This window comes from Hipposideros armiger, unplaced genomic scaffold, assembly GCF_001890085.2.
Source record: "Hipposideros armiger isolate ML-2016 unplaced genomic scaffold, ASM189008v1 scaffold_1396, whole genome shotgun sequence".
Lineage (NCBI taxonomy): Eukaryota > Metazoa > Chordata > Mammalia > Chiroptera > Hipposideridae > Hipposideros > Hipposideros armiger.
In genome coordinates, this window is record NW_017732746.1 from 100384 (window position 1) to 127133 (window position 26750).

Genomic DNA, 26750 nt, shown 5'->3' on the forward strand with positions numbered 1-26750 from the left:
AAAAAAAATAACAAAGGCAAATTTTCTGTTTTCATAAATCTCATAGTCTATTCAAATGACTATTACAAGCAAATAATGACATGCAAAATTTAGAAAGGATAATGGTAGGAACATAGGAGAAAGAGCATTACATTTTCACAAGGGTTCCTGGAGTCAAGGATAGCCCAAGCCTCCTAGAATCAGATTTTTTTTCCAGAGAGAAATGGAGAAGAGTGAAAAGTAGCCTGAACTGGGGGTGGGCGTGACCGTGTAGGCTGGGTTGTTGGAGCAGCCACAGATAATTCTAAGTGCCTCAGGGGAACATAAAGATTCTTTGCACTTTTGTCATAGGACTGCTGATAAAAGTCCAAAGAATGTTTATCAACCAATGCCTGTTGTTGTTGCTGAGGAAGTTACAAGCTGGGATTAGAGACAGACAGAAATTCTGGCAGGGGTGGCAGCAGCACACCACTAAATCCAAACTTGCTGCCATAGAAGGATATCTGTATCTCTTTACTCTGAGTTCCCTCAGAAGACCCTGAGAAGGGACGTCATGGGCTGCTGAGGCACATGGATTTGATATTGGGACCACGCATCTCTGTGGGGTTGTCACCCTCTTCTCCATTTTACCTTGTATTCTGGAGGGTGGACACATCACTGTTGAGGGAAGACAGTTTAGTCTTCAAAATCCAGAGGGTCATCAAAAAGAAAGCTAGGTTGACCTTCAGGAAACCACAGAAGATTTATTGAATACAATTTCAATCTGTTATCATTAGCCTAGCCTGTCTAGCATCAATTCCACAGTTAAGTAATTTTCATATTTAGTAATGGTGTTAGAGTTTGCAGTTTTAGGAGCAGTCTTAGAAAACTAAAACAAACCCAAGACAACTCAGGAACATTCCTGATCCTGTAATCCCCCCCCCCTGCCATAATTCTGCTCTTTTAATGACCCTCAGCTGAGTGTTAAGGATGCTCTGATGTCATCACTCACAGAGAAGATGGCACAGACTGGCCCAAGGAAGGCCCATATAAATCCTGTATTTGGGTGGAGCCAGCAGCTAGGCAAGAGAGAGAATAAAAAAAGGATTGGTCCTTTGAAATGTAGAGCAATTATGTAAATTCACTCATTAATTCATTCATCAACAAATACTGGGTGTCTTCTGTGATAGGTACTGTTATTGGCTCTAAAGATATGGCAGTGAAGAAAGTAAACATGGTCTTGAATCCCACAAATCTCACATAAGGTAGGAGACACATAATTAGACACATTGTAACAACACAACAAAAATGGGAGGCTATGAGAATGTACCATAGGATGTCATGCTTAGTTTTGAGTCTAAGGGATTAAGATGGTTAAGGAAGATTCCCCAAGAAATTTGTATTTGAGCTGAGATTTGAACAATGTGTGGATGATACTAATTGTGTTGAAGCGTGGGAGAAGTCTGCATATGTGTCAACAGTTTTTGAGAGTCCTGTGAACCTGACATGGTTTTAAGCACCTTTCTTGAACTATTCAATTTAATTTTTTTCATCCGCTGCAAAAACCATCTACTGAATTAAAAAAACTTATGCCTTTATTGAGATGTATTTCACATACCATAAAATTCATTCATTTAAAGTGTACAGTTCAGTCATCTTTAAAATATTCACACGGTTGTGCAAGCATCATCACAATCTAACTTTAGAACATTTTCAAATCCTCAGAAAAAAAAAACAGCAAAAAACTCATTCACATTAGCAGACACTCCTCATTCCTCTGAAGCTCACCTCGCACTAGATCCCCATGGTACTATTAATTGACTTTCTGTCTCTATGACTTTGCCTATTCTGGACATTAATGGAATCATACACTAGGTATTTTATCACATGATTCTTTCACCTAGCATAATAGTTTTCAAGGTTCATCCATGTTGCAGCATGTTTTTATGGCTGAATCATCTTTTTTTATATTTTTTTAATGGCTAAATAATATTCTCTAGTATAGGTACACCATTCTGTTTGTCCAACTGATAGTTGATGAACTTAGGTTGCTTCCAATTTTGGGTTATTTTGAATAATGACGCTATGAGCATTCATGTACAAGTTTTTGTGCTCACATATGTTTTCATTTGTTTGGGGTATATACCTAGGAGTGGAATTGCTGGGTCATGTGGTAGCTATATATGTTCGACATTTGAGAAACTGTTCAACCACTTTCCAAAGTGGCTACACTATTTTACATTCTAATTAGCAATGTATGAGCCTTCAATTTTTCCCATATCCTTGCAAACACTTTTTATTGTTCTTTTTTATTTTAATCATTTGACTTAATGGGTATGAAGGTTTTTTATTTGCATTTTCTTAATGATTAATGATTTTGAGCATCATTTTATGCACTTATTCATCATTACATCTCTTGGGAGAAATGTCTATTCAAATCTTTTGTCCATTTTCAAATCAGGTTATTTGTCTTTTTTTGTTGAGTTATTCAATTTAATTTAAACAGAAGTGCAGAACAGAAGTTCTCTTTAGAGTACAGATTGGTAACTGAAGCATAGAGGGCTTAAGTCTGTTGCTCAAGGTTTTACTGATAGTGACAGAGTTCACCCTTGATCCAACATTAGTGTAACCAAGAGAGAGAGGCAGGATATTTCAGGACAATAGAGAGTGTGGTAAGACATTCTGGTACAATGAAATGTACACTAAGAAGAATGTAAGCAAGAAAGAACTGAAGTGTTCATTTCTTGGAAGTGTTCGCCTGAAAAGAGTTCAGTTGATACAGGTGAACATAAATTTTAGCAGCATGTTGTGGTTAAAAGTGCACGTTCTAGAAGACTGACTTCCTGGATGGAAGAGAGAAGATTTTCCTTCTAAAACAACGAAAATTTAAACAAAACAACTAAAACCAACCATTTCAAATTCTGGCAACTACCCAAAACCACAGAACAAACTGAAAATAGTCTATCTAAGAGAGAGTACTGAATCTTGATAAGACTGGTGAGGAAGGAGTCTCGATGCTTTGACTGGCAGCTATTTCCATTCTTTCTCTCCCCAGCTTAGTAGTGAAGCAGCCAAAACTTGGTAGCATGCAGACAACAGAGTGATCTGACTATTTTTGGATCTCTGTTAAAAGCATCATCATCATTCCCAGAGCACAGTCAATATATTTTTTTCTGACCCTTTAGCTCCCTGGGGACTCTATATTCTCCAAATTTGGTGTCTATCTGATTTGACTGAGAGCTTATCTAAGTGGGGGATAAAAAAGTCTACCCCTAGGGCATTACCAAAGCAACAGCAAACTACCATCACATCACTAGCTGCCTAAGGATGTGATTTCAGGTGGAGTTAATAAGAACTTGTAATGAAGACAGCATGGTACTGGCGTGAAAACAGACACATAGATCAATGGAACAGAACAGAGAGCCCAGAAATAAACCCACGCTTATATGGTCATTTAATCTATGACAAAGGAGGCAGCAGTATACAGTGGGGGTAAAGACAGTCCATTCAATAAATGGTGTTCAAACAACTGGACAGATAGATACATGCAAAAACCAACCAACCAAACAAACAAACAAAACTAGACTACTTTTTTACACCATATACTGGAATAAACTTAAAGTGGATTAAAAACTTAAATGTAAGACCTAAAACCATAAAACTTCTAGAAGAATACATAGGCAGTAAACTCTCTGACATTTCTTAGTGATATTTATTTTCTGATATATCTCCTTGGGCAAGGGAAACAGAAGAAAAAATAAACAAATGGGACTACATCAAACTAAAATGTTTTTGCACAGCAAAGGAAACCACCAACAAAATGAAAAAAACAGCCTACTGAATGGGAGAAGATATTTGCCAATGATCCATCTGATAAGGGGTTAATATCCAAAATTTATAAAGAACTGATACAACTCAACACCAAAAAAGCAAACAATCCAATTAACAAGTGGGCAGAGGACATGAAGAGACATTTCTCTAAAGAGGACATACACATTGGCAATAGACATATGAAAAGAAATTCAACATCACTAATCATCAGAGAAATGCAAATTAAAACCACAATGAGCTATCATCTCACACCTGTCAGAATGGCCATCATCAATAAATCAACAAAAACAAACGTTAGCAACAATGTGGAGAAAGGAAACTCCTTGTGTACTATTGGTGGGATTGCAAATTGGTGCAGCCACTGCGGAAAACAATATGGAGTTTCCTCAAAAAATTAAAAATAGAACTGGCTTATGACCCAACAATTCTATTTCTGGGTATTTATTTTTTAAAAATATCCAAAACACTAATTCAAAAAGATATCTGCACCCTTATGTTCACTGCAGCGCTTTCACAATAGCCAAGATATGGGAACAACCGAAATGCCCATCAATAGACAATTGGATAAAGATGTGGTCCATATATACAATGGTACATAATATACACCCATTAAAAGAATGAAATGCTACCATTTGTGAGAACACGAATCGACCTAGAGTGCATTATTCTAAGTGAAATAAGTCAGACAGAGCAAGAAAGACAAATGTCATAGGATCTCACTTATATGTGGAACTAAAGAACAGAATAAACAAACAAACAAAACAGAAACAGATTTATAGATACAGAGAACAAACTAATGGTTGCTAGAGGGGAGAGGGGTTGGGGAGCTGGGTGAAAAAAATTAAGTGATTAAGAAATACAAAGTTGTAATTACAAAATAGTCACAGGGATGTAAAGTACAGCATAGAGAATATAGTCAATAATGTTGCAACAACTATGTATAGTGCCAGGTGGGTACTAGACTAAAGGGGGGATCACTGCATAAATTATATAAATGTCTAAGTGCTGTGCTGTACACATGAAGCTAAATATAAAATAATATTGAATGTCAACTATAACTGAAAAGAAATAATTAAAAAAATAAAGATATTTTCCTTAATTATTATAAACTGCCACCAGAAAAAGGCTCTAGGAATTATTACATAGTATCTCTCTTCATATTATGATTTAGCATAATCAAAATGCTATGTTGGTTCTCTGCTGGCCATGGTCATGTGGTGAAGACAACGACAGTGGGAATTTGCGCTAACCGGGCGGGCGTTCCATAAAGGTGAGACCTGGAAGCTGCCGAAATGGCCACAATCACAGCTGGGACTCCGTAGCCAACCGGGAACACAAACTTCTTCATGAATCTGCTCACGCTGGAGTAGTTGACCACAGTCAGGTTGCGTGCAGTGAGGAAGAGGTGCAGGCCCTCCAGCAGCATCCAGGTGAAGGAGGCCAGGTAGAGGTAGTGTAAGGCACCCGCGACGATGGCGCACAGCACCTGGGGGAGGAGTGAGAGTCGGGGAGGGGGGCGGGGGGAATCACGGTAGAGCGTGGTCCCAGGACCTCTCCTACACCTTGCCATTGGGGAGAACTCTGATGTATATGACACAATTCTTCTAGTTGTGTCACTCCGTGTGAAAGTGGCTACTCACCCCTTTAACATTACCGTGACCCAAGGCCATTTTATTAAGGTGTGGATGCAGCATGGGCCCATGAGCTCCGCATCCCCTGGGCAGGGCAGGGGGTCCTCTGGGACAGTGTCAGTACCTCAGGCTCAGTTCTGTCGATAGCGGTGAGAAAGAGCAGGTGGGCCAGGAAGAGGCAGATGGAGAGCTGCAGGTGGAGTGAGGTGCTGGTGTTCTGGATGGCTTTGCACAGCAGGAAGGTGAGGGCCGCCAGGAGGAGGCACAGCAGAGACAGGCTCAGCCCTATGGAGGTGATCACAGCCAGGGCGGGGTCCTCCTCCTGGGACTCAGAGAAGAGAGATCACAGTGAAACTTGCCTGCTCTGGAGTAATGACCCTTCCATCCTCTTTAGCTTTATTTTCAGTTGTAACAAAACCAGGAAAGGAGGAGCCAGGTAAATTTGTGATGTTAATGGGTAATGTTAGAATTTTCTGAGGTCCTGAACTGATTTATTCAGATCTTGGGAGAATTAAGGGACAAGAGGGTCCTTACCGAAGACCAAGCCCTGGAACTCATCGGGTTTATTTTCCTTTAGACTTTTGGGCATGACTAAGCTTATAGATCACCATGTGAGGGTCATGGAGGCACAAATCTCAGGGTTAAGTACCATCCTTTGTTCTCATTACCTGATGCTGTGTGACAAAGTCTGTACCTGGAGACTCGATGTCCTGATATCAACCCCCCACCCCAGACTCCACTCACCTCATCCCTGCAACACCTGTTCCTTGCTGGTCACTAATCCTTACAGATTTAGAAAACGATCCTGGGTTAAAGGAGGAAAACCGCTACACTCTGACGATGGTGGTAGCTTAAAATTCTTATTTCCTGCCTCTTTTTGCAAATCATCTTAATTACAAGAGGAGCATAAAAAAATGCCACCAGTTCCATTTCAGCGTAACTAGGGGAGATAGGGGAAAGGAGACGGGAGAGGAGGGAAAGCAAGAAAGGGGAGAGAGGGAGAGAGAATGAAGAGAGAGGGGAGAGATAGAGGTTGAGATTAATAGACACAGAGATAGAGATAGAGAGGGAGGAAGGTGGAGAGAGAGAGAATTGTGCTAATGCATAAGAATGGAAGTAAAAGTTTTCCAAATTGGTTCATCTGGATAACAGCAATATATATTTTTGCACTATTTTTATTTTTGAAACATGTCTGTAAGTTTGAAATGATTCTTTTTTTAATTATTTATTTTTTTCAGTTACAGTTGATAGTCAATATTATTTTATATTAGTTTCAGGTGTACAGCATAGTGGCTAGACATTTATATAACTTATAAAATGGTAAAAAATAAATAGCAAGTCTTCCAAATGATTTTCATGCATACCAAATTTTGAGTATTTTTGGTCTAACAAAATAAACCAATTTTCCTACTACATAAAGAATTCACATAAATCCATAAGAAATGTATCTACAAGCAATAGAAAAATAGACCAAGGATGTGAGCAAATTGTTTTGGGAGAAGGAAATATGAATATTGCTGAAATAAACATTATCATTTCCACCAGATGAGTAAACATCCAAAAATTTGATAATAACCTTGTGATGAGGTGTAAGAAATCACACACCCTCATGTAATGCTGGTGGGAGTGTTCACAGATGTGATTTCTATATGTTGAACTATGGAAAATCTACCAATATACAATTATGAATTTGACCTGGAACACGTACATCATATCCAAACAGGGGAACAATGAAGTGTGTGTAAACAATTGCAACATTATTTGTATTAGCAAACAATCAAAATAAAATGCCCACTGTGAGAAGACTTGATGTGTAATTTATGGTGCATTCACACAACAGAATGCAACATGGCAATAAAAATAATGGTGTGTATCTTTGTAGACTGGACTAGAATAATCTCTCAGATGTAATAAATAAAAACACAAAATGCACAAGAATGAAAAAACACTCCATTATGTGTGTGAGAAGAGGAGGACCAAAAAAACAAGTATATGCATTATTTTTCTATGTATAAAATACCCATAGAAAAGTGCGGGAGAAACTAACAAATTTGGTTGTCTGAGGCAAGAGGAACTAAGGGTTGGGGCTAGGGGTGAGATGGAGAATCTTTAATGTTTTTCTCTCTTATTCAGTTTGAATTTGAAATGCAAATATTTTAACTCTTCAGTAAATATAAAACAGTATATAAATAAAAATATGAATATTGTGTTATCTAGTGATGTGGCAGGAGGAAACATGGTCTTGAAGTGTTGTTCAAACTCCTGGTGGCGCTTATGTGGTCTGACCATTGGCTGTGACCTTTTTCATGTGGGTGCCATGTTATTTCATAAAGGCTCCATAACTTGATATCACTTGAGCTAGTTTCTGGTGTTGGTGAACTAGAGAAAGTAACCAGTTCACCTGGCCAGGGAAGGAGGCAAACATGGCTCCTTGACTCACCTGTACTCACTGGCTCCCCTGGCCCCTCTGACCAATGCCAACATCAAACCTTTCTTCATGCAGCCCCTGAGCACCCCTGTCCTGAAGACCCCCGTGGTAAGCAGAATTATGATTTGGCAACCATATCCCCACCTGCTTGTATACACATAACTGCTTCCATGTTTTTAGTCAAATGCCGATCTAGGTGCTGCTGTGAAGGCATTTTGCAGGTAGGGTTCAGGTCCAGAATCAAATGACTTTAAGAGAGGGAGTTCATCCTGGGCCTGACCTAATCAGATGAACCATTAAATGATCTAGGCTGTTCTAGGAGAAAAAGATTCAAAGTTTGAGAGAGCTTTAATGTAAGGGAGCTTCTCCTGCTGGCCTCCAGATAGGAACACTGATACAATGTGAGAGGAACACACCAGAGTTTGGTTCCCTACTGCCAGCTAGCAAGAAAGTGAGAAATCAGTCCTACAACCACAAGGAACTGAATTCTGCCAGCAACCTGAGAGCTTAGAAGAGGACAAGAAGCCTCAGATGAGGTTGCAGCCCTAGTTGACACAGTCATTTCCGCCTTGTGAGACTCTGAGCAGACAACTGAGCTACACCATGCCAGATTGCTGACCTGAAGAAATGGTTGAGTTACAAATTTGTGTGTGTGTCTGTGTGTGTATGATTTTTAATTTGCGATATATGGGAGAATTTGTTACACAGCAATAGACCTTGAATTCAGCCCCTTAGGGTCCTCACCTGTACATCGTATTGGGCCATGAGGACAGCAAAGCTGCTGAGGTGGGTGCATTGGCAGGTGGTGCTGGCATCTCTGGTGCCCACCATCCAGCAGCCTTTGGTGGACCAATAACCACTTCCATTCTGGCCATGTTCCCAGAAGACACAGAATACCTTCTGCCTTGGACCAGGGTTCACTGACTGTAGGAACGGAGCATAGATGTGAACAGGTGGTTCTGGTGCTCATAAATGCTGATCCAAATCTGGCTTGTGAAGGGCTTTCCTGGGGAGATGATGCACCAGCAGGGGCGCCCCCTGAGCCCCAGAGCTGTGCCCAGGACTCAGGCCTATTCCATACCCACATTCCCATCCTATCAGGACTCACATGTTTGAAGATGAAGGTGACTGGGGAGCTGAGGTTCTGGGTGTTATTATTGCTCAGAAAGGCTGAGATGACATCTGAGAGCAGGACGGGGGGTGCTCCCTGCCGCAAGACCTTGTGTGTCTCATTCAGAACTGCCTGTTCCTTAGTGTCCAGGACCAGGGGGGCCTCAGCCAGCAACTTGCCCATTCCTGGGGTGGAGACAAGGCCCACGAGAGAAGGGCCTGCAGGACGAGGCCAAGGTTGACATCCTGGGGTGCCCAATAGGACCCCTTCTTCTTCAGGTAGACTCTTTTCTTGGGGCCCCACCATAGCCTACACCATCATTTAGACTTTAATTCTCTATTTGTTAAATCCATGGGCATCTTTTCACCATCTTATCCATTACCTGAGTCACCAGATTCCTGTACCGTATCCCAGTTCAGCATCATCTTTGCCTGATTAACACTCAAGGTGACGTTCCTGTGTCCTTGCTCCTTCACTTTTAGGGACAGCTCTATGAGTTGTGGGAATTAAAGAAAGGAATTAGATTATTAATTGTACCTGCAGTGGTTGCTGTAATACCTTATTATATATTTAATACATTATATAAATACTCTACATAACATATAAATATTATATATAACATAATATTTATATATTAATAATATATATTTCATAAATACCAGTGTTATTTCGTACACATAATAATAGTATTACACATAATATTTGGTATACACAATAATGGTATACATATTATGAGAATTTACAATGGATTATAAGAGAATATCATGTGCAATTATTCAACAAGTTAGATAACCTAGATGAAATGGAGAAATTCCTAGAGACACAAAAACTACCAAAATTAAATTAAGAAGAAATAGAAAATTAGAACACACCTATAACAGATTGAACCAATAATCAAAAACTTCCCAAAATGAAAAGCCCAGAACAGACGGCTTCATTGGTGAATTCTATAACCAGTTTTGGATTAATTAACACTATTCCTTTATAAATTCTTCCTTAAAATAGTAGAGGAAGGAGCACTGCATAAATAATTCTATGAGGCCTCCATTACCCTGAAAACAAAGTCAGATAAAGACATCACAAGAAAACAAGACTGTAGACCAATATTTCCTATAAACAGAGATGCAAAATAATTCAACAAAATATTAGGAATAATTTTATCTAAGGGGATTCAAGGATTGTACATAGAAAACTACAAAAGTTATTTAGAGAAATTAAAAACCCTAATTAAATCAAATGACATCCTTTGTTCATGATTAGAGGACTTAATATTATTAAGATGACAATAGTACCCAAAGTGTTCTACAAATTCAATGCAATCTGTATCAACATTGCAACATAATTTTATTTACTTTTTTTGCAGATATGGAAAAGCTCATCCTAAAATTTGTAGAGCATTGCTAGGGGCTCAAATACACAAAATAAGGGGCTCAAATACCCCAAACAATCTTTAAATTAATAAACAAATTTGGAGGACTCACACTTCCTGGTTTCTAAACTTACTACCAACCTACAATAATCAAAATAGTATGGTACTGGCATAAAGATAGACGTGTAGACCAACAAAATAGAATTTAGAGTCTAGAAATAAATACATTCATCTATGGTCAACTGATTTTCAACAAGGGGTGCCAAAACTCTTCAATGGAGAAAGAATAGTCTCCTACAAATGGAGCTGGGACATCTGGCTCTCCACACAAAGAAGATGGATTTTGGTACCCCACCTCATACAATAAACAAAAATTAACTCAAAATGAGTCAAAAACCTACAGTTAAGAGCTAAAACTAGAATAATTAGGAGAAAGCATAAGGACAACTCTTCCTGGTGTTTGATTTGGAGATGGATTCTTAGGTATGACAACACATGCACAAACAACAAAAGAAACAACAGATAAACTAGACGATCATAACTGATGCATCTGTTCATTGAGGTGAAAATACTAAGAAGAAAGTGAAAACACAATCTATGGACTGGGACAACATATTTGCAAATTGTCTGTCTCATAAGGTATACTATTAGATTATATCAAGATATCTTACAGCTCAACAACCAAAAGGCTCACAACCAAATTTAAAAATAGGCAAAGGAGGGCCGGCCGAGTGGCTCAGTTGGTTAAGAGCTTGCTCAAGAGTGTGAGGTCTGAGCAACAGCGGTTCGAGTCCCGGCCCAAGCTGAGCAGCCACTGAGCTGCCAATAGGTGGCAGGATGGCTCAGCTAAAAAAAAAAATAGGCAAAGGAATTAGACATTTCTCCAAAAAAGATGCACAAGTGTTTAACAGTGACATGTAAAAAGTATTAAACATCATTAGTCACTAGGGAAATGCAAATCACTAGAAAGGCTATTATAAAACCAAAAGCAAATGGAAGTAAGAAGTATTGTTGAAGATGTGGAGAATGGAACCCTTGTACATTGCTGGTTGGGGGTGTAAATGGAAAAGTAGCCAGTTTGGAAAAATACTTCAGGTGTTTCTCAAAAAGCTGAGTGTAGAATTACCATGTCACTCAGAAATTTCACTCTTATGTACCCCAAAGAGCTGAAGTAGTTATTCAGACAAAGTTGTACACTAATATTCCTAGCAGTAGTATTCACAATAGTCAAAAGGAGGTAATAACCCACATGCCCTTCAATGGATGAATGGATAAACAAAAGATGGCCTATCCACACAATGGAATATTATTCAACCACAGCTACATGCTACATCTACATGCTACAACATGATGAACCTTGAAAACATTGTGTTAGGTAAACTATAATGTCAGGTATTGTATGATCATATATCATATATATGTATATGTATATATACACACACGTGCATGTACACACACACACACACACACACACACACACGGTGCCAAAAAAATGTATATGCATTTTAAGAAAGGAAAAATCTGTATTAAAATTGTAATAATCAATATATACTGATAATAAAAGATGAATACAAGTTATGTGTATGAAATTTTTGGGCACCCCTGGTGTGTGTGTGTGTGTGTGTGTGTGTGTGTGTGTATATATATATATATATATATATATATATATATATATATACTGTCCAGAATAGGCAAATCCTTAGAGACAGAAAACAGATTAGTGGTTACCAGGGGTTGGTGGAGGGGAGAACGAGGAGCAACTGCTAGGTGGGTACAGTGTTTATTTTTGGGGTGATGAAAATACTTTAGAAATAGAGGTGATTATTACAACTCTGTGAATGTACTAAATGGCACTGAATTGTACACTTTGGTTAAAATAGTCAATTTTATGTTACATAAATTTTACCTCAATAAAACAAATAATATGTTATATAATATTAAATTTATATATTTCCAAATTAATTGTTTTCTTTTGAAGCCATTTGTATTTATCTTAAATTCATTATAATTATTTTTTCTGCTCATAATTTATTTTACAGTGAATATGTACATTATTTACAGTTTTATCATTTCTTTATTTTAATTGACGTGTAATTGATATATAACATTATATTAGTTTCAGGTGTACAATGTAATGCTTCAATATTTGTATGTATTACAAAATGATTACCATAATAAATCTAGCTAACATTCATCATCATAAATAGTTATATTTTAAAAATTTGTGATAAGAAATTTTAAGATTTATTCTCATACTTTAAAATATGCAATACAGTATTATTAACTATAGTTGCCATGCTGTACATTATATCTCCATGGCTTATTTATTTTATGACTGGAAGCTTGTACCTTTGACCCCCTTTATCCATGTCAACAACCCCTCACTCCCTTCCTCTGTCAACCACCACTCTATGAGTTTATTTTTTAGATTCCACACATAAGTGAAAGCATATGGCATTTGCCTTTCTCTGTATTATTTCACTTAGCATAATTTATTCATTTCTTTTTAAGCTTTTATTTTCATGTGTTTATAAGAGTAACACTGAGATACAAGCGGGGTCACTCAGGTGCAGTGAGGGTGAGGGAGGAATGAGGTGGAGAAAGGCCAGAGCAGAGCCTCGGGGCAGACGGGGTACTTACCTGTGCCTCCAGCTGTATTAAAGGTCAATGTCTCATTGGGCAGCATCTTGCTTAGCGATCTCAGGACTTGCTCCTGGCCAACAAGCAGGATGGTGGCCACACGGTGCTGCTCTGAGTGGGGCAGGGTCTCCAGGTCTCCAGGAGTCTCCAGTAGCTCATCCACCACCTGTATGACGTCCTGGGGCGATGGGGACACAGAGCCGGTGGGCCATGCGCTAGAGAGGCTACATGAAGACTCTGCCCACTCAGCCCCAGCGAATAGAAACTAGAGACGGTGATCTATTTGGGGATAAAGGTGGTGCTGGATAGATTCCCTGTGTTTTTTGCCCCTGGAATCCAGCCACTCAGAGGTCAGCCCTGTTCATGAATGCCAGGGATGACATAAACCCAATGGGCACGGACGGCACAAGGAAAGGTGTTAGTAGGTGCACATGGGTCTCACAGTGAGTACAAATACCTGCGTGTCTGCTCTTCCCACCCACCCTGGGAGAGGCGGGGCCTCAGAACAGGATGCCATTGTGTTCGGATCTCTCTGCTCCCAGAACCAACCTTCTCCAGTCCTCTATGGGATGCCTCCACCTGCTTGCCCTGGGTCCTGCCCTTACCTGGATGGTGTCCTTGGCCAAGGCAGGCATGAAGGCTCTGTCCAAATCCTGGACTCTTTGAAAGAAGCGGGAGAGCCTCTGGGGAGAGGGGAGATGAGGTGGTCAGAGAGCCTCACAAATGGATGGGGAACTTAGGGCCAATAGGTGGGTACTGTGTAATGTGTGGAGGGATTTCCTTCTTCTTGGACCCTTCTGGGGCCACTCACCTTGTTGTTGATTCTAGGGGGTGAGGTCCATGTGCGGAAGGGGTTTCCTGCTGCAAACCAAAGCGTGGTTAATTCATTAGGTGTGAGAGCGTGTGTGTGTGTGTGTGTGTGTGTGTGTGTGTGTGTGTTGGGGGCAGAGTCTGGGGCCAGGTCAGGCCAGGTACTTTCTCAGATTGTCATTTGGTAATTCAGGGACCCTGGTTTTGGAAGGCCCCACTGTCTACTCCCTTGTTAGTGGATACCTTTTCTTATTCATATGGAGGTGTCCTGTGGGTGAATGTGATGGCCTAGATGCTCTGTTGTCCAGAGTGTATAGACTTGGTTTGAGTCCTACCTGTCTGCCAACCCTAGTGCCCTCAGCTTTCCTGGGCAGCTCCCAGCAGGGGTGGGGACATCATATTCACCTCTGTCCCTGCCTGAACATTTGGACAGAAGACAGAGTGGGCCTTCTTGGGAACTGAGTACAGTGGAAATGCTGCATTTCATGACAAGGACCTGTCTTGGGGTTCTGTGATGGCCTTTGTCCTAAGTTCCCCAAGGGAAGCTGACCACTGATTGAGTTTTCCTTGGAATTCCATTGACCCTTTCAGAGCAATATAAACTCCCCTAACTCTAAGACATCTTGATAGAGATGGACCAAGAATTGCCCCTCCTAAGACAGGCCCCACCAAAGATGAGGCTATCAGGCAGGGGCAGGAGGAATAAAGTAGGTGCTGGAGAGGCCAATGCCACTTAGACAGTGGCACCAGGTCAAGGTTGAACATTGGGGGCTGACCTTCCAGCCAGGTATCCCTGGGTGCCTTTTTCTGATTCCTAAAAAGGCATCTCCAGGACTGGCAGGAAGTGGTGAGAATGCACATCTGAGAAAGGCCAGCAGAGGTGAGGGCTGGCTGGCTGGAGAGGGGAGCAGGGTCTGATGGGCAGGCGTTTCTGTCATCTGGCTGCTTGGTTTCCCATCAGGGACACAGACCTGTGTACCTCCCCCAGTGGGGCAATGATCCTTGATAATGTCCTCTGTTGTCAGGTGGGAGCCTCTTCCGTTTATCAGACTCTTCAAGTTTGTGTGTGCGTGTGTGGGTCCATGTCGTCCTGTTCAGACTGGATACAACATTCTTCTGGGCGCTCTTCATCTCAGTTGTCCTCAAATGGTCAACTGAAATTATTGGGGAGGGCCAGGGAGGTCACTTTTGTGGGAAATTGATGGAGGCTGAGCGACTGAGAAGTGGAGTCAGGATGCCGTGGTTGTTGGTCAGGGACAGGGCTAACTGGGGAAGATGGGCCCACCCTTGAATCTCCCCACTCTTGCATTCCTGAACAGGGCCCCTGAATCCATCATTGTCTGGGAGGTCTGAGATTGTACCTGGAGTGTTGGAGCCCATGTGGGTGGTGGAAGGTCTCATCCTGGCAGTCACTGATGATGGTGAAGAGGAGGGATATTGTGCTGAAACACAATGAATGCAGTGTGAGCTCCTGATGTATCTTGAATGTCATCCCTTGCTTTTCTTTTATGAAAATAAGATGCCAAGTGGGCAGGGGAATGTTCCAAACATCTAGAAGTGATCCTTTGTGGAGGGTTCTGAGTCTTGGGGTTCAGAGGGGCCAGGTGACCAGGTAGGTGCTTAGGACAGCCTTTTTATGCCTCAAAAAAGTGGGGCAAATGAGATCAAACCTCATGGACAAGGAGATGGAAGACATAGAGTGGTTCTTACCTTGACACGTGTTCTCACTTGCATTTCTGAACATTTTTGCCCCAGAAATGAGCACATATCCCGGGCTGCATGTGCAGTAGTAGCTTCCCTCCGTGTTCTGGCAGTCTGCGAATTTTCCACAGGATATTGTTGGGGATGATTCACACTCGTTGATGTCTAGAACACAGCAGGACAAAGGGTTGCCTCCCTAAGGTGTGAGTAAGTTTCCATAGGGCAGAGACTGTGGACTCCAGCCTGACCCTGCCATGGGGAGTGGAGAGAACTCAGCTCCTGGGTGGCACTCCTGTGGCTGCGCTGGGCACAGCCAGCTGCTCCAGAGCCTGTTGACTGTTCTGCTCATCTCTGTTCTCTGGCTGGGTCTGAGGGCGCCTAGATTCACAGACTCTGCTGTGTCATGATGGGGATGGAAACAGGTCTGCATCCCCTTCTCCAGGCTGTGAGGGGTAGACGGAGGCGCTGATTCAGCTCCAAAACTTCCCCTGTGGTGTTGTTTGCACTACAGGGGACCTGGGGTTGGCCTCTAGTCAGGGTGACAGTGACATTATAGGCTGCCCCCTATGCTGAGATGGTGGAGGGAGTCATAGCTGGGGGCTCTCCAAGGTGACATCATCATTCACACCTGAGGAAAGAGCCAGGTGTCAGGCCCCTGCCTGTTGTTAACTTCCAACCCCCTTTAATCACAGTGGCCCAAGTACACCCCACACTCCTCATCAGGTACTCTCCAAGCTCTAATATTATCAATATATCAGACCTTTTCTAGATGCTTCAGGATATCTCTGGGCAAATCTTGCTATCTCCACCCTTAGATGGGTCCCCCCTCCCCCTTATCAGAGGCAGTATAGGATATAAAATGAGCCGGAAGCTGCTCACAGCTGAATCACTGGAGTGATTTCTGGCATCTTATCTATCTTTGTTCTCTAAACATGAGAGAAAGATACCTGTGACCCAGCACCTTTTGAGATCAGGGACCCGAAAAGCAGGAGGTGGACACTGCTCGCTAAAAACAGTGGTTTAATAAGAACCACATATACAAGAATGAACCACAATGAAGGGACAGAATATTTGGCCCTATACATACTCATCAGGAGAGCAAAGACTTTAGAGATTGACAGGACTCTGGGCATTATGATGAGTCAGGGCATGCAACCGGTCTCCCCTAGATCAGAGTTTCATCTCTGAACCCATGGATTTCACTTCTAAGGCCCCTGCCAGGCTGTGAGGGTCAGCCCCAGGACAGAGGGAAAGCATGAGGAATACTTCTGTTCTCAGATGGTGACAATGGCTGGAAACATGTTTTCCAGGTTGAGGCGATGGGGTGGAGTCGAGGGGGGAATAGTTGGGTATGAAATGTGTGGGAAGGGAGGTCATGATGATGGGAAATTCTTCAAACTGACAGGGGTCCTCCAGGAAGGAGCTGTGATCCAAGTATAGTAGCAGTAGGGTCTCCATCCATGTGCACCCAATCTACAAATCTTCGTGAAACACACACATGTAAATGCACAAAGGAACCTTTAAGCATTCTTTGAGGGTCATGGATGTGCTTGGCAGTAGTCACAGTAACATTTTGTTTCTTTTCCCCTGATAAAATTTACTTTTTGCCCAATGTTAAACAACATATGGATACTTAGAAAATAAAGAAAATGCAAAAAAAGAAAATCAGTTATAAGTCAACTACATAGACTACTCAGAAATTTTAAGAATTTTTCTTCTCATTATTTCAAACATATTAGGAATATTTTAAAATTATCAATAAATATGCTCTAATAAATATAGTCTAAGGCTATTTTGAGTAGATGATGAAAATTTCTTGGTGTAAAACCATGTAATTTCTTTTTTGGGGACACTTTTTTATTGTGGTAAATGCACATAACATAAATTTACCATCTTAACCATTTTTAAGTAGTAAAATTTCCTTTTATGATCTTGTATTGTTGAAGAAGAAAAACTCTTTAGTTTTAGAACTGGATTTAGGTCTACCATCATATTAACTGCATCACTTTAGATAATTCACTTAATCTCCTGGTGCCAAGTTATGATCTTTTTTAAAAAACCATGCTACTTTGAAACCATAAAACTCTTAGAATAAAACACAGGGGGTGAGCTCCTTGACATCAGTCTTGGTAATGATTTTTTTTGGATTTGATGCCAAAAGCAAAGGCAACAAAAGCAAAAATAAATAAAGGACTACATCAACCTAAAAAGCATCTGTACAGCAAGGGAAACCATCAACAAAATGAAAAGGCAACCTACAATTGGGGAGAAAATATTTGCAAATCATATACCTGATAAGTGGTTAGCATCCAAAATACACAAAGAACTCATACAATTCAACAGAACAGAAACTACGCAATCCAATTTAAAAATGGGTAGTGGGTCTCATAGACTAATCAATAAAACCCGACTGCTCCTTCTCCCCCACTTTCCTGCCCTGTCTCCTCTCACCCTTGACAAAATATTGCTGTGCTGCTCTCAGAGCTGAGGGCTCTGGATGTCACACAATCTCTGTATGCCCTTCCCCCACCCCAAGCCCCTGTACCATCACATCTCTTGAAAAGGCTGGTGGTGATCTTCCCAGATGAAGAACTATATCCCTGAACGCAGTGACAGGCTGTGGCATTGACACATACGGAGTTCTTAAGGCACCACCAAGCACAGTCTTCAGGGGCAGAGGCTGTGAGGACGGAGACCATGGTTAGAAGGCCCAAGAATTGGAAGAAGCCAGCTACCAGCTGGGGTCCAAAGGAAGAGGAAGGGATGGCTGCCACTGGATTTGGAAGAGCTCAGAAAATTCTGGATGTTTAGGGAAGATGAAACAACTTCTTTTTATCTCCAGAAAACCATCTCGGAGCTTCACTTGCAAAACAAACCGCCTTGTTGGTGAGAGGACCCAGACCTTAGCATGTACTCCCCAGCTTATGTCACTAATGGGGCTGGCTGGGCAGACTCACCTTTAAGGTTTTTATCAGCAGCATCCAATGTCAATATCAGCTGAAGCAAGAGTCCTGGAGCAGAAAGAGATGATAAAACTAAGAAAGTGGAGATCCAATTTCAATTCCTCTCCACATGCCATTGCTACCTTGGGGTGGTGGCTGTAACCCTGCAGCCTACAGCTTTCTGGCAGCTTCCCTGAGGTTTCTGTACTTTACTTGGAATCACGAGCTAAGTCTTTCCCCTCCATTTCCCAGGACTCCCTTCGGAGTCAATCACTGAAAGCCACAGCCCTCATGGAACCCCAGGTGCTACAATATACATAGAATATATATAGAGGTTATATATAGAGAGAGGTTAGAAACTCCAACCTCTCCCAATGGAGAGAGTTAATTAGAGCCTTGGTGTTCAGAGAGGGTGGATAACCAAGTAGGTGCACAGGGCACTCTCATGATGCTTAGTAAAAGGGGTGAGAATCCCAAACCTAATGAATGAGGAGATTGAAGACACGGGATCCTTCTTACCAACACAAGGTTTATCAGGATCAATGCTGAACATTGCCTCAGAAACAGGTTTGTAGTTAGGGCTGCACGTGCAGTAGCTCTTCATGAAGTCCTGGCAATGTAAATACACTCCACAGGACCCTGCTGAGCTTGGTCCACACTCGTTGATGTCTGGAACACAATAGAAAAAAAGGTCACCTCTCAAAGGCATGAGTTCCCACAGGGCAGAGACCCTGGCCTCGTCAGACCCTACCATGAGACCAGACAAATATAGGTGCAGGGTGGCACTCCTGGGGCTGTGCTGGGCACAGCCAGCTGCTCCAGGGCCTATTGACTGCTCTGCTCATCTCTGCTCTCTGGCTGGGCCTGAGGACGCCTAGATTCAGATACTCTGCTGTGTCATGATTGGGATGGAAGCAGGTCTACATCTCCTTCTCCAGGCTGTGAGGGGTAGATGGAGGCACTGAATCAGCAATAGGCTCTCCTCTGTGCTGCTGTTTGCACCTTTGAAAACCTGTGGAGGAGGCTGGGGGGGGGGTTGGGGGTGAAAGACTCAGTCAAAACAAGTGGCATTGAAGGCTGCCCCTATGCTGAGGCAGTGGAGGGAGTCATGGCTGAGGTCTTCCAGGGTGACATCATCATTCACACCTGAGGATACAGCCAGGTGTCAGATGTCAGGCCCCTGCCCATCGATGGCTTCCATGCCCCTTTTATCACAGTGGCCCAAGTGCACCCCCCACTCCTCATCAGGCACTCCCCCAGCTCCCAATGTCAGGCCTTTTGCAGATGCCCCAGGACGTCTCAGGGAAAGTCTTCCTATCTCCACCCCCTGAAAAGCCCCCCTCACACCATCAAAGGCAGTAGGGTACTGAAATGAAGAAGCAGCAGGAAGCCGCTCACAACTGAGTCATTGGGGGGGATTTCTGGCATCTTATCTCTCCCTGTTTCTAAACATGAGAGACAGATGCCCATGAGCCAGGTCCTTTTTGAGTAGCTGAGGGACCCACTGAGCAGGGCTGGACACCATTAGGTTATAAGAACAACTTAATAAGAACCAAGGACATAAAATGAATCAAAATGAGGGGACAGAATGTTTGACTTTGAACATTCTAATTATGGCACCAAAGACTTTAAAGCCTGAAAAGATTCATGGTGTTATGATGTGTCAAGGCAGTCAGCTGGTCTCCCCCAGATCAGAGTTCTCTTCTCTGAATTGATGGATTTCCCTTCTAGGTGCCAGGCTGTGGTGTCAGCACCAAGATATGACAGGAAGCGTGAGGGACACACATCTGTGACATTCATATTCAGCCCTCACCTGGACAACATGTCTTTCCTGCTCTGTTTTCAGATGGTAACAATGGCTAGGGACCCATTTTAAATTTTGATGGGATGGGGTGGAATCTAGCTGGGTAGAATTGGGACCAAGGTATCAGGACAAGAGTACATGACGATGGGAAATTCCTCAACCTGACAAGCCTCCTCAAGAAAGGAGCTGAGATATAGTGTGGGAGTGGAGTCAAGGGATTTGTAATAGATATGTATGATATTGGGGGGAAGTGGGGCGGTGGATTGGGGGTGTGGGGTTGTCACTTCGAGGGGTAAAAAGTATAATTATTGCACTATGTTGTACAGCTGAAACTAATTCTAAATAATGTGTATTTCATAATAAAAATAATTTAAAAAAAAAAGAAAGGAGCTGAGATCCACTTACGTTAGCAGGATCTCTTCTCCATGCCCATCCAGTCTACAAATCTCCATCAGTCACACACATGCAAACGCACATGGGAAACTTTAGAAATACATCTAGGGTCATGGGCAGTACTTACAACAACATCCTTTTTCCTGATAAAATGTACTTTTTCACAAATATTAAGTAACAAACATATGCATACTTAGAAAACAAATAAATTGTACATAATGAAAAAGGAAATCACCTATAAGTCCACTATGCAGACTACTGGAAAATTTCAGAAGTACATTTTTCTCATCTTTTCAAACATATTAGGAACATTTTCATTTAGTACCAATAAATGTGTATCTAAGAGTATTTTGAGTAGATGAGGAGTATTTCTTGGTATAAAAACAATATTTCACTCCCCTTCTATTTTTATGGTGGCTAAACGCACATAACCAAGTTTTCCATTTGAGCCATTTTTAATATTATAATTTTTTTATAATCCTATTTTTTTATATTTGTGCTAATCTTATTATATATATGAAATTAGCTACAAGGACAGTGTCACAGATTAAAAATTGATTATTTGATTAAGCTTTAAAATAAATTTTGCAAGAAATTTTTTAGTTTTTATCAAAACTAAAAAAATTAAATATTAAAAATTTTAAATATTTAATACTAAATTTTTTAAATTAAAGTTTATTGGGGCGACAATTGTTAGTAAAGTTACATAGGTTTCAGGTGTACAATTCTGTAATACATCATCTATATATCACATTATGTGTTCACCACCCAGAGTCAGTTCTCCTTTCATCACCATATATTTGATCCCTTTTACCCTCATCTACCACCCTCCTCTCCCCTTACCCTCTGGTAAACACTAAACTATTGTCTGTGTCTATGAGTTTTTGTTTCTTCATTTGTTTGTCTTGTTCCTTTGTTGTTTTCAGTTTCATATACCACATGTCAACAAAAAGCAAACAATCCAATTAAAAAATGGATAGAGGATCTGAACAGACATTTCTCCAAAGAGGACATAAAAATGGCCAATAGACACATGAAAAAATGCTCAACATCATTAATCATCAGAGAAATGCAATTAAAAATCACAATGATTATCACCTCACACCAGTTAAAATGGCTATCATCAGCAAGACAATAACAAGTGTTGGAGAGGCTGTGGAGAAAAAGGAACCCTCATACACTGTTGGTGGGAATGCAGATTGGTGCAGCTGCTGTGGAAGGCAGTGTGGAAGTTCCTCAAAAAATTGAGAATAGAATTACCATATGACCGAGCAAGCCCTCTCTTGGGTATCTACCCCAAAACATTTATCCATAAAGATATATGTGTCCTTATGTTCACTGCAGCTTTATTTATGGTGGCCAAGACATAGAAACAACCAAAGTGTCTTTCAATAGATGATTGGATAAAGATGTGGTATATATATGCAATGGAATACTATTCCGCCATAAGAAAAGATGAAATAATGCCATTTGAAACAATATGGATGGATCTTGAGATTATTATGATAAGCGAAATAAGCCAGACAGAAAAAGTCAAGAACCATGTGATCCTATTTTCTTGAAGAATAAAAGTCATTCAATCTCTTTGAGCCCAAATTTGGTAATTAAAAAAAAATGATGCTACCCTGAAACCATAAAATTCATAGAAGAAAACGTAGTGGGGGTTAGCTCTTTGACATCTCTCTTGGCAATGAATTTTTGGATTTGACACCAGAAACAAGGCTTTTTATTTTCTTACACCAAAAGCAAAAATAGACAAGTGGGACCACATCAAACTAAAAAACTTTAGTGAAATATTATTCAGCCATAAAAAAGAAGGGACTCTTAACCTTCGTGACAATGTGGATGGACCTTGGGGCATTATGCTAAGTAAAATGTTAGACAGAAAAAGACAAATACCATATGATCTCACTTATATATGAAATTAAAAACAACAACAACACATACATACAAGATACAGAGAATAGGTTGGTGATTGCCAGAAGTAGGAAATGGAAAGTGGGCCAAATGTGTGAAGGTGGGAAAACGAAATCCTAGCTCTGCTTGCTTCATGGCTCTGCTGTGAGGATGAGGTGGAAAACCATGATCGTGAGTGGGCAGGGTTCTTGATGAGCTCAAGCTAGTAGGAGAGCCCTAGTTTCCAGGCCCTGGGTGTTTCTTTCCTCCTATCTCTTCCATTATTTCTTTCTTTTCTTTGTGCTATGAAAATAATAATTATAATAACAGTAGCAACAATGACAATAGTTCACATTTGTTGACAATTTGCCCTGTACTCATCTTTAATTTTTTTTTCATACAGGTAAATATTAAATCTCACACCATCCATATGAGGTAGGTACAATGATCATCCCCAATACATAGACAAAGGAGAGGAGAAATAATTTCCTAAAGGTCAGCGAGTCAGTCAGTGGCAGAGCTAGACTCTGAACCCACGTAGCCCAGCTGCACTGTGAAAGCTTCAACACTCTACCTACTGATCATGAAAACCTGACTGCCCACTTTCCTGCCACTTCCCTGCCCTGTCTCCTCTCCCTAATTCTTGACAAAGCGCTTCTGTGCTGCCCTCAGGGGTGAGGGCTCTGGATGCCCTACAGCCTCCCCCTACAATCTCTGTATGCCCCTCCACCACCAAAAGCCTCTGTACCTTCACAGCTCTCCAAGTGGCCAGTGAAAACCTTTTCAGATGCAGAACTGAATCCTGGAGCGCAGAGACAGGCGTTGGCATTGACACATGGAGGGTTTGGAGGACACCAGCGAATACAGGCTGTAGGGGCAGAAGCAGGGGAAAACCAAGGTCAGAAGACAAGGAATTGGTGAAGCCATGGCCAACTATGGGTCCAAGATTAGAGGGGAGGAAAAGGAGGAATGGCTGCTATTGGAAGAGGAAAAGACACACAACTCTGGGCATTTAGGGAGGTAAAAACAGCTTCTTTTATCTCCATGAGACCATCTCTGAGCCTTACTTGCAGAACAAGCCTCCTTCCCTCCCACTTGGTGAGGGAACCCAGACCCCAGCATTCACTCCCTAGCTCATATCACTAATGGGGCTGTCGGGGCAGACTCACCTCCGTCGTTCAGGGTTGCAGCAACCAAAGGCAACAACAGCAGCACAGAGAGCTCTGGAGCAAATAAAACAGAGATATGACAAGGAAAAGAGAGTCAAGTTCCAATTTCAACCAGCATGGCCATTGCCTCCTGAGTAGGTGGTTCTTGCCCTGCAGCCCACTTCCAGCAGCTTCATGTACTTTACCGGGAATCGAGGACTAAGCCTTTCCCCTCAACCTCCCAGGACTCCCCAGGAGCCAGTCACCAACAGACACGTGCTCAGGTGGACTCAGGTGTTACAGGTAAGAGGACAGGACATACACACAGCTGATGACAGGGACCCATCTTAGAAACCCCAGCCTTCCCAATGGAGAGGATAAATCTTAAAGGAAAGAGTCCTCAGATTGCTGTGCGTTTGCCCAGGCCCGCGTTCCTTGTTCTCTGTCAATGGCAGAAATCTGCTTTGAGGATTCCTCTTCCAGGGTCACTCCAGTTTAACATACAGTTTCAGAGCATACAAATAGAGCATAGATTTTGGAGTCGTACAGCCCAAAGTCTGAGGCCTATAATGATGCGAAGAGGAGGGCATGGAGCCCTGGAATCCATAGAGTGGGAGTTGATAAGCGGTGAGGAGTGACAACTAAGGAAGCTGCAGGGAGGACCAGTATCTCCTGGTCAGGTGGCCTCTCCAGGCACAGCACCCATGGCTTCTACAGCTTCTCCCAAATGACCCCTGGCCCTTCTATAATGCACTGAGGGCACAGCCTCTCCCCTTTATCTCCCAGTTCAGTCCTGAGAAATGAATCACTGAATGGGCTTTGTGGTATGAAAGCACTATGGGTATGGAGGAATGAAATCTACCCCACAGGCAATAAATGGACCACCTATTACAGTTTGTCATCCCATCTATGTGAGCCCTGAACCCTATGAAAATCTTTTCAGGTCTGTGTACCTTTACAGGATTTCCCCAAAATGTGTCCAGCATTAAAATAATCATGCTCCACAATTCACATAAGAAATGTGGCTATTTTCATAAAAACCAGGAAACTAATTACAACTAATGAGGACACTATATAAAGAACACCTGGGGCCGGCCAAGTGGCTCAGTTAGTTAAGAGCTCAAGAGTGCAAGTTCTGAGCAACAGCATCACCGGTTCGATTCCCACATGGGCCAGTGAGCTGCGCCTGAGCTGAGCTGCCACTGAGCTGCCAACAGGTGACAGGATGGCTCAGCTGGTGAGAGCACATGCTCCTAACAACAAGGTTGCCTGTTTGAGATGGTGGGCTATGCCTGCCCGCAACTAAAGACTGAACTCAGCACCTTGAGCTGAGCTGCCATCCAGGTGGCTCAGGGGATAGAGCATGCGCTGTTAACAAGGCTGCTGATTTGACTCCCACCTGCAACTAATTGAACACAGCACCTTGATCTGAGTGGTGCGACTGGACTTGGAGCTGAGGTTGCTGCGCCCTCCACAACTAAAACTGAAGGACAATTATAGTTGACATACAATATTATACAACATCAGCTTCAGGTGTACACCTGAAACTAATTTAAAAATATATAAAATTAAATTTAAAAAAACTGAAGGACAACAAATTGGCTGTTCCATTTCCCCAATTTCCCAACACTGTTCCCCTCCCCCAACTCCCCAATAAAATCTTAAAAAAACGAAAGAACACCTAACTTACTAGGTAACATATAAGCACTGAAGGAAATAAAGACTAATCAGAATTAAGCTAATCTCACTGATACTGGTTTTTACTAATTTACTGTTATTGTTCTTCAAGTCATTCCATGACTCCCACAAAACCTATAGACAAATGGACAATGTTTTTTTTTAGTGCAATAGAGTTTTCAGGTAGTTTGGTTATCTATTCTTTTGAGAAAAAATAAAGGTGTTATGATAGTTAATTTTAGGTTCCAATTTGGCAAGGCCATGATACCCAGATATTTGTTTTAGCCCTAGTGTACATGTTGCTGTGAAGATGTTTTTCAGGTGAGATTACCATTTAAATCGGTAGACTTTGAGTAAAGAAGATTACCTTCCATAATCAGGGTGTGCCTCATCTAATCAGATGAAGACTTTAAGAGAACAAAGAGTGACCTCCTTGAGGGAGAGGGAATTCTGCTTCCAGACTGACTGCCTTCGGACTTGAGATGTAACATCAAGTCTTTCCTGGTTTTCCAGCCTGCTGGGCTGTCCTGTGGATTTTGTATTTTCCAAACTTCATATTCTCATGAGCCAATTCCTTAAAATTTCTGTCTTTCTGTCTCTGTCTCTGTCTCTGTCTGCCGGTCTGTCTCTCTCTCCATTTTATTGGTTCTGTTTCTCTGGTGAAACTGAACTAACACAAGTACAGTAAAATGAAAACTCTCTGTTACATTCCCAAGTTTGCCCTAGCAATGAGTTTCACTGACTTTCTCCTTTGGGATTTACTATAAATGAGCTAATATCCTCAAAAATTTTCCCTTTGTACCTTATAGAGATATTGAGCAAACAAGCCAGATATCAGGTAAAAAACAGACAATACTTTCAAACTGTGTAGAGAGTGCGCAGATAGCTTTAGTTGTCTATTATCTTTGTTATAATTCTACCTACCTGCCAGCAACCTTAGAAATCCAATTCTCATGGTGCAGACACCAGCAAGCCCAGCCATGGAGGATGTCCAATCTTGGTCTGTGTGTTAAAAAGACTTCTTGGTTTAAGTATGTGTTGTATCCTACAGGAGGTGATTCAGAAAACCACTGGTGTGGATGTTTACTTCCCCCTAATCTGGCCCATAATTAACTTCTCAAAAATTCCAGTTCTATTTTTTTAATGTATTTGCATATCATTACTAGCATTAAGTCATCCTTTTTGTGATTTAAAATGTTTTTTATATAGGAAGATGTGATACTGTGTATTAAAAGATCTCTCCCAAATGAAGAATCATTACTAGTCTTTTTGCTGCTATGAGGACCTTAGGTAGGAGTGAACAAAATGATCTATTCACAGACTTTTTTTTTTTTTTAAGATTTTTATTGGGGAATTGGGGGGATGGGAACAGTGCTGGGGAATTGGGGGAAGGGGAACAGACAAGTTGCTG

General features: G+C 41.6%; 1 protein-coding gene across 3 annotated transcripts in view; it reads right to left on the bottom strand.

Annotated features, from left to right (window-relative positions):
* LOC109377423 (adhesion G protein-coupled receptor E2-like) overlaps nucleotides 1-26427 on the bottom strand; it is a 32695-nt gene extending 6268 nt beyond the window's left edge. The window contains exons 1-19 of one of the 3 annotated variants that reach the window (XM_019633761.1): nucleotides 26264-26427; nucleotides 23684-23737; nucleotides 23263-23382; nucleotides 18941-19090; nucleotides 18437-18490; nucleotides 18025-18159; nucleotides 15489-15644; nucleotides 15140-15220; nucleotides 14750-14932; nucleotides 13780-13826; nucleotides 13574-13651; nucleotides 12969-13146; nucleotides 9342-9449; nucleotides 8957-9177; nucleotides 8593-8772; nucleotides 5545-5742; nucleotides 5040-5275; nucleotides 971-1037; nucleotides 610-701 (exon numbers count right to left, since the gene is read on the bottom strand). In XM_019633761.1, coding sequence (XP_019489306.1) covers nucleotides 610-701; nucleotides 971-1037; nucleotides 5040-5275; nucleotides 5545-5742; nucleotides 8593-8772; nucleotides 8957-9177; nucleotides 9342-9449; nucleotides 12969-13146; nucleotides 13574-13651; nucleotides 13780-13826; nucleotides 14750-14932; nucleotides 15140-15220; nucleotides 15489-15644; nucleotides 18025-18159; nucleotides 18437-18490; nucleotides 18941-19090; nucleotides 23263-23382; nucleotides 23684-23737; nucleotides 26264-26321 — 2396 coding nt within the window. In that variant the 5' untranslated portion in view covers nucleotides 26322-26427. Of the gene's footprint in view, nucleotides 1-609; nucleotides 702-970; nucleotides 1038-5039; nucleotides 5276-5544; nucleotides 5743-8592; nucleotides 8773-8956; nucleotides 9178-9341; nucleotides 9450-12968; nucleotides 13147-13573; nucleotides 13652-13779; nucleotides 13830-14749; nucleotides 14933-15139; nucleotides 15221-15488; nucleotides 15645-18024; nucleotides 18160-18436; nucleotides 18491-18940; nucleotides 19091-23262; nucleotides 23383-23683; nucleotides 23738-26263 lie in introns of all 3 variants that reach the window. The other 2 variants (XM_019633760.1, XM_019633763.1) reach the window with 2 other exon arrangements.
* Nucleotides 26428-26750: the final 323 nt, after the last annotated feature.